The sequence below is a fragment of the Bidens hawaiensis genome, unplaced genomic scaffold (assembly GCF_021521415.1).
Source record: "Bidens hawaiensis isolate Kalapana, Puna unplaced genomic scaffold, B.hawaiensis_p1.1 tig00006386_1, whole genome shotgun sequence".
NCBI classification, from domain to species: Eukaryota; Viridiplantae; Streptophyta; class Magnoliopsida; order Asterales; family Asteraceae; genus Bidens; species Bidens hawaiensis.
This window is the reverse complement of record NW_027491428.1, coordinates 221104-229364: the sequence shown is the minus strand read 5'-3', so window position 1 is coordinate 229364 and position 8261 is coordinate 221104. Positions and strand designations below refer to the sequence as shown.

Genomic DNA, 8261 nt, shown 5'->3' with positions numbered 1-8261 from the left:
TCGGTTAATTTTGGTTAAACCAGGGTACACAAAAAAAAACCTATAACTGATTTTCCATTAATCCTGTTTTCGGTTAATCTGTTTTCTGTTTATTTCGCTCGGTTTCGGTTAACGGTTCAGTTATGGCTCACCCCTAATTAGGTCTTTAAGTTGGCATTCAGATTGACTTGAGTTACATTCATGCTTCCAATTTATTGGTTTACGTTTAACACATCGAATTTTATGGTTTAGCTGTCTTCATGTTGGTGAGACTCAATCGATGCAATTTGTATACCATAATCAATACTCACAGAAGGAATCTTCATAAACTGACATAGAGTTGATGAATCCTTAATTACCTTGAAACCATATTGCAAGTTATGTTGTATATGCGACTCTATTCATGTCGACTTGTTTTAAACGTTTTTTTTTTAAATCTTTACAGTGGTTGAATTTGCAACAATATGAAACTTGAGGGTTCAAGTCAAACTGTCATTACACAATCATCATTGATCAGTGGTCTTCCAGATGATATTGCTCTAACCTGCTTAGCAAAGATTCCTCGAAGATACCATTCACTTCTTAAATGTGTTTCAAGAAAATGGCGGGATTTGGTTTGCAGTGAAGAGTGGTATTCGTATCGTCAAAAGCATAATTTAAGTGAAACTTGGATTTATGCATTATGTAAAGACAAATCAGAACAACTTTGTTGTTATGTGCTAGACCCAAATTTGCCCAAAAAAGGTTGGAAACGGATCCCGGATCTTTCACCTCGTTGTTTGAAACGAAAAGGTGTCGGTTTTGAAGTTTTGGGGAAAAAGATTTACTTTTTGGGTGGATGTGGCTGGGTTGAAGATGCTACTGAAGAAGTTTATTGTTATGATGTTAGCAAGAATGCGTGGAGTGAAGATTCTCCTTTGTCAACTGCAAGGTTATATTTCCTAATTCTTCATTCGGATTGACATGTTTGTGTTGTATCAAACAGGTAGTGTTTGGGTTGACCTGTTTAACCCGTTGGTCAACTCGCCAACCCGTTTAACCCATTTATTACAACCCACCAACCCAATCCGAACGAACACAAACGGAGTATGTTCGTGCTCGTTCATTCAAATTTAACCAAGCAAATGACAGACATGGACAATTAACCAAACTTGTTTTTTTTTTGTTCGTGTCCGTTTGTTAAGAAAATGAACATGTTCGTTCGTTAACAGTATAAAAGAAGGGTTCATGAGTGTAAACGAACAAACATAACCGAAGGTAGATGAATGAACATAACTGAAATAAAAGTTAAAAACGATTAAAAGTAAATGTGAACAACAATGTGTTGGGCCTAAAAGGTTATTAAAACTAAACTAAGTTGTAATGGGCCTAAAATTTAAACTAAATGAACGTAACGAACGGACACAACCGTGTTTAAATGAATGAACGTTCACGAACATAAATGAACACAAAATGAATGAAAGTTCTTGCCTAACCGATTTATTACAGCCCACCAACCCTTTTAACATGTTTACAATTTGGTTAATGATTACTACTATCCTTTCACAACCCACCAATCCGTGCTTGGATTACAAGATTTTATAAGTATATCCAGGTTAGGATTGATATCTTTGACATAAATAAATACACAGGTCATGTTTGGGTTTAACGAATCAACCGAAAACCCTCCAACCCAACTCGATTGCACCCGTAAGGGGTAATTTGTTCATTGTACTGTACCCTTTGATAATCGGAATTTCCATTTTGTCCAGATGTTATTTTGCTTGTGAAACAATTGACGGTAAAATGTATGCAATTGGCGGGCTAGGATCCAAATCCACTGACCCGCATTCATGGGACACTTTTGATTCCACCACAAACTCGTGGACATCTCATACAGATCCAAATATCGTACCCGAGATTCAAGATTCTTTAGTACTAGACGGGAAAATCTACATCCGATGTGGGCTTTCAGCAGTATCTGGTCACGTTTATGCAGTTGTGTACGACCCGTTAAACGGGACATGGCAGCATGCCGATGCTGACATGGTGTCGGGGTGGCGGGGCCCAGGTATTGTAGTCGACAACACACTTTATGTGTTGGATCAGAGTTCGGGAACGAGGGTGATGATGTGGCGGAAGGAGAGTCGGGAATGGGAAGCGTTCGGGAGACTGGCGGCGGTGCTTACGAGACCGCCGTGTCGGGTGGTGGCGATCGGTAAGAAGATGTTTGTTGTTGGAAAGGGGCTTAGTACAGTGGTGTTTGATGTTGATAAGGCTGCAAGTATTGATGGGATGCTGGTTACTACTTCTGTGCCAAAGTTGGCTTCTTATGATGATGTAATTAGTTGCAAGTGTGTTTCTTTATGACCATTTTACCCTTGTGTTTTATAAGACTTGGAACTTGCTTAATAAGATGCTATATTGTTTTATATATTATAAGAACATATGGAATCTCTCTCTCTTAGTTTTAACTAAGTTATAGTGTTAATTTCATATGTTATTTAAAATTGATTTACTTTCTTGGTACCTCAGCAGCATTTCTTTGTTTTTATTTGTTTCTGTACCTTAATTCCATCGGCAATATTATTCCATGAGTTTATAAAGCTTCAAATGTACAGTGTTTCCGCTCATCCTTCAAGAACAGATAGACTTCACCTCATCCTCCATCACATCTTCCATGGTTAGTTTTACTTGGTAAACCATTGAACTTATGATTCGTGTGCTCTTGGTGAAAATGAGTCGGGCCTGCTTAATTTAAGAGAATTTGAGATCGTGATCGAACATTTTTCCAGCTCTATATCTAAAGCTCAAGTTCAACTCTTGAGTAATTTCACAATCTCAATCTCGGCTGATCTATTATTCAATTACTTTTATCCAACGCATAGTATTTTATATGTATATTTAAAATCAAAATTTTGTATATAACATATATTATTTAGACTTGTGAGCCTAACCAAGCTCGGTACATAAAGCTCAGGCTCATGCTTGTGCTTATGACGGGTTTCAATTTAGGCTTTAGCTCCAGTCGAATCAAGCTTTTAAACAGTAGATCACGAGTAACTCATAAGCGATTCATTTCATCTACAAAAGAAACTATATTACATGGTTTGTTGTTTATACATTTCACTACTTACTCTGATACGAACCCGTATTCTCTACGGGTAGGCATTAGGGCCAGATTCAAGGAAGCTGAAGAGTTCAAGGGAGACAAATGGGTGGGATGCTAGGCCTATTTATATGTTCATGTGTTAGTTTATGTATCATCGATGTTTATGCTTATGAATTTACTTGGTTAAAATCCTTGTAATGGAGATCTAATCCTTCTCGAATTGGATTCATTATCTCGAATCAGGCCAACTATCCTTTTATTTCTTATTTAGGTTTCGGGGTTCTATCATGCTCCCTATCTTTCCTTTTAAGACAAAGCTTCCATAATTTGGTCAAACAAGTCTTATCCAAATGCAAAACTGGCATGTTATTATTATTGGTTTTTTTATTTAAATATCTTTATTTTGTAATATACTACGCATAATTCAAACTAACAAGTTTGTTTTACACTATATATTACTTCATGTCTTACTCTTTAATCGTATTTGTAGCTTGTTTGACCAAAAAAAGTCATGTCACGTCTCTACTTTTGCATGTTTACATGTTATGGTAGCAGCAAATGCAGGTGCAGAAAACCGAGTCAGATGGCATGCTCCGCCTTCTTTACTGCTCGGGCAAAGGCAACAAATGTGGAGTTATGCAAGAGCTTGATAACGGTGTAGACCCGAATGCAAGTGATTATGATAAAAGAACAGCACTTCACTTAGCTGCTTGTGAAGGCTTTATTGAAATTGTTCTTTTACTTCTTGAAAAAGGCGCAGATGTCAACTCTACTGATCGTTGGAGTCGTACCGTACGTTTTCCTTTAAATGAAGCACCCCCTAAATATACAGTTTCTTTTCCAACACGACCAAAGAACAAACAAGTTTTGGGTTGGCAAATATAACCCGTTTAAAAAATGGGCCGCATTTGGGTTGGCTTCTTTAATTAACGGGTCATGCTTGGATTGATCTGTGTAACCCGTTTGGTCAAAAGGTCGACCCACTAACCCACTTTTGACTTGTTTAACCCGTATTTTTACAACTCACCAGTCTGATTAATACTTTTACAACTTGATTATTACCTGCCAACCCTTTTGGCATGTTTAGATAAATGGGTTAAACGAGTCGTCTTCGGGTTACACGATTTTTAAGTGTGTGTGGGTTAGGATTGATGTTTTGATGCAAATAAACAGGTCGTGTTCTGGTTGAACAATACAAACTGACACGATTGACACCACAAGTTTTGGTTGTTATTTGCAGCCACTTTCAGATGCACGTAGCTTCGGTTACTCAGAAATTTGCAAACTCCTTGAGGCACACGGAAGAATTGATCCGGTAACTCATTTCCTTAAAACATTATGTTGGATGGAATATTACTTGTTATAAAGTTTTTATATCATAGTTTGTAGTTCAAGATTTATTCTTTAACCTCAAAAGTCAAGCTGTATCTTTCTACAGGTTGCACTTGACTCTCAGACTCCATGTTATCAGATTCATTACTCTGAGCTTCGACTTCAAGCAGCGGTTCTCATCGGCGAAGTAATTATTTTATTTAATTTTTAAAAAGAAATGAAAATTGAAAATGAGTTGCATATTTATATGTTATACAAAATTAAAAATGAAAATGAAGTAACAAAACTTCATGATAGCAGGGTGCATATGGTGAAGTGTATAAAGTAAAATGGCGCGGTACAGAAGTCGCTGCAAAGACCATCCGGTTATCACTTGCATCAAATGAGAAAGTGAGGTGAGCTTTGACCAATAAAAGTCAAGTCTAGGAGTGCAATTATGTTGGGCAGGCGGGCTGAATCTACGAACCCGAACATGAGCCATATATTAATTCATGTAGCCTAAAACACATGACCCATGTAACCCATTTATCTAAACGAGCCAAACGGGTTGGCTGTTGTATATGGGTTGAGGGTTGGCTGGTTGACCTTTGTTTTTATTTTAAACGCGTTGATGGGTTGCCTGTTTACTAAATGGGTTAAACATGTCAACCCAAACACGACTTGCTTATCAAACGGGTTATAAATGATAACTCACAACCTGATTATTTCGTGTCAGATTCATGTTGTGTTTCGGAACGTGAGGTCAAACCTATTACTTTCCAATAGTAACATCTTTGACATTTGACAGTCAAAGTTGGACTCATTGATACTCATTTGGCCATTTAAACTCATGTATTAAAATATGTTTACAGGCAGAGTTTTCTGAAGGAACTTACAGTATGGCAAAAGTTGCGCCACCCGAACATTGTGCAGTTTCTTGGTGTCTTGGACTACCCAGACCGCCTGATTTTCCTGACCGAATATTTAAAAAATGTCGGTTTGTTTCAGGTTCTTTTCTTTTAGCATGTACTTACAATTTGGGATATTTTCTTAGGGAAGTTTGCATGATATTTTAAGTAAGAAAGGAAGGCTTGACGCATTGACTGCTGTTTCTTATGCTTTGGATATTGCAAGGTATATCATTTCTCATCTTTTTTTAAAAACCTTTTTCACTTTGGGTCTTGGTTTTAAATTGTTTTTCTATTTTGAGTTTCAATGTTTTTTTTCCTTATTTACAGGGGTATGAATTACCTTCATAATTATAAACCTCATGCTATAATTCATAGGGATTTGACCCCCAGGTATGTATTCAAGCATTCTTTGTTTTAGAGTATGCAGTATGCACTAAAGTAACAGATCTTTAACTTCACAATATAAAATGACAAAGAAAACTTTTCAGACATACAGCTTATGTTGGCTGATAGAAACCAACACTAACCAAAATTATTACATAAACATAACTAGTTTAACCTGAAAAAAATGTTATTTTATATTTTAGCATATTAATGCTCTAAAGTTATTAGCATACGACAAAAAATATAAATATGTATAAAATTACTTTTAAACCATAAAACCTGATTCGCATTTCTCTTTTATCGTTTAAAATTTGGCATAAAATATTTGGTTTAAATTATGATATAGAATACTTTTAAGAAAAGTTATAAATATAAGCATGTGAATTAGACATTATTAGCTAAACGTATTTGTGGGTCCGATCTGAAACCGGCCCAAACCCGTCTAGACAAAACCCCAACCCGTGAATTTCGTGTTAGGTCCCACTTGTTTTCTTTTGGTGTTATGATTCTGTTTACACTTGATTTCTAGACAATTAACCTTTTTTACCTGCAATAAAAAATCTTTCAGGCATATATTGCAAGATGAAGCCGGTCATCTCAAAGTTACAGACTTCAGGTTGAGCAAAATTGCACACGAGAAAGATGTTAATGGGTACAAAATGACAGGAGGCACTAGTTCATGTACCAAAATGCGTCACTGTATCATAATAATTATAAAATTGATTTTTTTTTAAGATTAAATGTTTGGTGTGTTTCTTTTAGATCGGTACATGGCTCCTGAAGTGTATCGTCGGGAATCTTATGACAAGAGTGTTGATGTTTACGCATTTGCTTTCATTGTTCATGAAGTAAGACATACTCGGCTCTTAACTAAAGATGCATAGTTTGACTTTTACGGCCAAATTAGTCAATCTTAGAATGCAAAACTTGTTTGAATTTTGTTAAGGTTTCATAACAAGGCACCTTTTAGTTTAAAGCTTTCTTTAATCTTTTGACTTCAATAGTCAAAGTATGCATTGAAAAGAGACAGATGTTATTGGCTTTTTTGGTCAAACTGGTCAACTTTAGAACTCAAACTGGATGCAAGCCCTGTTAAATCAGGAAAACAAAGGGATTCTGCTAAAACTATATTAAAAATAATACCAATATAAAAAGCTTGTAATCTGAAATCTGAACTAAATTTTGTTAACTTTACCCTTTTCTTTTTCTCAGTTTGACTTTAAAAGTCAAAGTATGCAAACACTCCAATACTTTTATGTTCATTTAATCCTCTTAATCTCCATTGCTTCCATATTATATCTAGATGTGGCTTCAGATGTTTCAGGGTGGGCCATCTAACAGAGAAGAATCACCAGAACATATAGCGAACAAACGCGCATATGAGAACTCAAGGCCGCCTTTATCTTGTTATTTATACCCTGAACGCGTAAGGATGTAAGTTACTGAAGTGTGTTTGAAAACATATCAATTCAGGTTGTATTTTTATTGATAACTAACAGTTCAAATGGATCAAGTATAAAAAAGTTGCTAAGAATGAAACGAGTCTAATCGGTTTATTTAATTACTTTGTGATAACCTTAATAATTTAGTTTTCAAATCATAACTAATACATTAAATATTTACAACTTTAAAAATATGTTGGGAACACGACCCTACCTCGCCCATTTTGACTTAACATATAATAATGATCGGTTTCAGTTAGTGCTTAAAACTATCTTTTATCAACTTCAAGATTTTGCGAATGCGTCTTTTTAAACTTTTATATGGTTAAACAACTAGATTAAACCTCCATAATAATCATTATGGGTAGAAAGATGTAGATGTTAATGCTTAAAAAAGTCAACATGAAGGTCAAATTTGTATGTTTGACCTAAAAGTTAAAATAATAGTTTTGGCTTTACAGGCTGCTAAAAAGATGCTGGCACAAGAATCCTGATGCGCGGCCAAACTTTGAAGACATAATATCAGAACTTGAGATCGTTTTGGAGAACGAACGAAGAAAGTTGACCGTGGGATCATGCCATGCATGTGGAATCATGTGAGGTGCATATATACTTACATTTGTATACATATGATATGTTTTGGTAAACTATGCATATAGAAAACACATCTTTAAAATATGATGTTTGACTTTTTGAGGTCAAACCGGTAATATTTGCAAGGTTGACATTGATGCTATGATGTAAGATTTTGACACAAAAATCTGATGTATTTCTCTTGTTACAATAAATGAACTATCTCTAACCAAAACTTACTAAAAAAGAATCAAAATTATATAAAATTTGGTGGGTTTGACCTTAAAAGTCAAACTTCACTCGATTCTTTTTTCGATCAGAGACGAGAGATGGAATAAAACAAATCACAGGCACTATCTTTCGATTTCTGAATTGTGAATTTGTAAGCAGGACAGGATCATATTCAATTGCTTCTATAATTGGATATAGTTGACTTTTTGAGGTCAAAATCAAGACTTTGAATTGGGGAACTAATCAACGTGGTTTGCTTTGATGACTCCAAATTTAATATTTTGAGACTTTGAGATGGAATAACTTTGCTGATAACAATATATCTGGCTTTACTCTTGC

At 35.4% G+C, this 8261-nt stretch overlaps 2 protein-coding genes across 2 annotated transcripts; both read left to right on the top strand.

The window, feature by feature from the left end:
- The first annotated feature begins 264 nt into the window (after positions 1 to 264).
- Positions 265 to 2624, top strand: LOC143632206 (F-box/kelch-repeat protein SKIP4-like). Its single transcript, XM_077100778.1, has 2 exons — positions 265 to 910; positions 1731 to 2624. Exons 1-2 carry the CDS (start codon positions 444 to 446, stop codon positions 2326 to 2328), a joined length of 1065 nt encoding a protein of 354 aa, XP_076956893.1. The 5' UTR covers positions 265 to 443; the 3' UTR covers positions 2329 to 2624.
- Positions 2625 to 3628: 1004 nt separating this feature from the next.
- On the top strand, positions 3629 to 7718 carry LOC143632205 (serine/threonine-protein kinase VIK-like). Its single transcript, XM_077100777.1, has 11 exons — positions 3629 to 3862; positions 4311 to 4385; positions 4509 to 4589; positions 4703 to 4797; positions 5254 to 5374; positions 5436 to 5515; positions 5620 to 5682; positions 6245 to 6357; positions 6439 to 6524; positions 6992 to 7110; positions 7580 to 7718. The coding sequence occupies exons 1-11, from the start codon at positions 3629 to 3631 to the stop codon at positions 7716 to 7718; spliced, it is 1206 nt and encodes a 401-aa protein (XP_076956892.1).
- The last annotated feature ends 543 nt before the right edge of the window (positions 7719 to 8261 follow it).

Bases quoted from the DNA above. Each gene is read 5' to 3' on its own strand.
- LOC143632206 (XM_077100778.1), top strand. From the start codon at position 444: ATGAAACTTGAGGGTTCAAGTCAAACTGTCATTACACAATCATCATTG. The intron at 911-1,730 runs GTTATATTTCCT...CATTTTGTCCAG, and splicing joins TCTCCTTTGTCAACTGCAAG to ATGTTATTTTGCTTGTGAAA.
- LOC143632205 (XM_077100777.1), top strand. From the start codon at position 3,629: ATGCAGGTGCAGAAAACCGAGTCAGATGGCATGCTCCGCCTTCTTTAC. The intron at 6,358-6,438 runs GTACCAAAATGC...TGTTTCTTTTAG, and splicing joins GACAGGAGGCACTAGTTCAT to ATCGGTACATGGCTCCTGAA. The intron at 7,111-7,579 runs GTAAGTTACTGA...TTGGCTTTACAG, and splicing joins TACCCTGAACGCGTAAGGAT to GCTGCTAAAAAGATGCTGGC.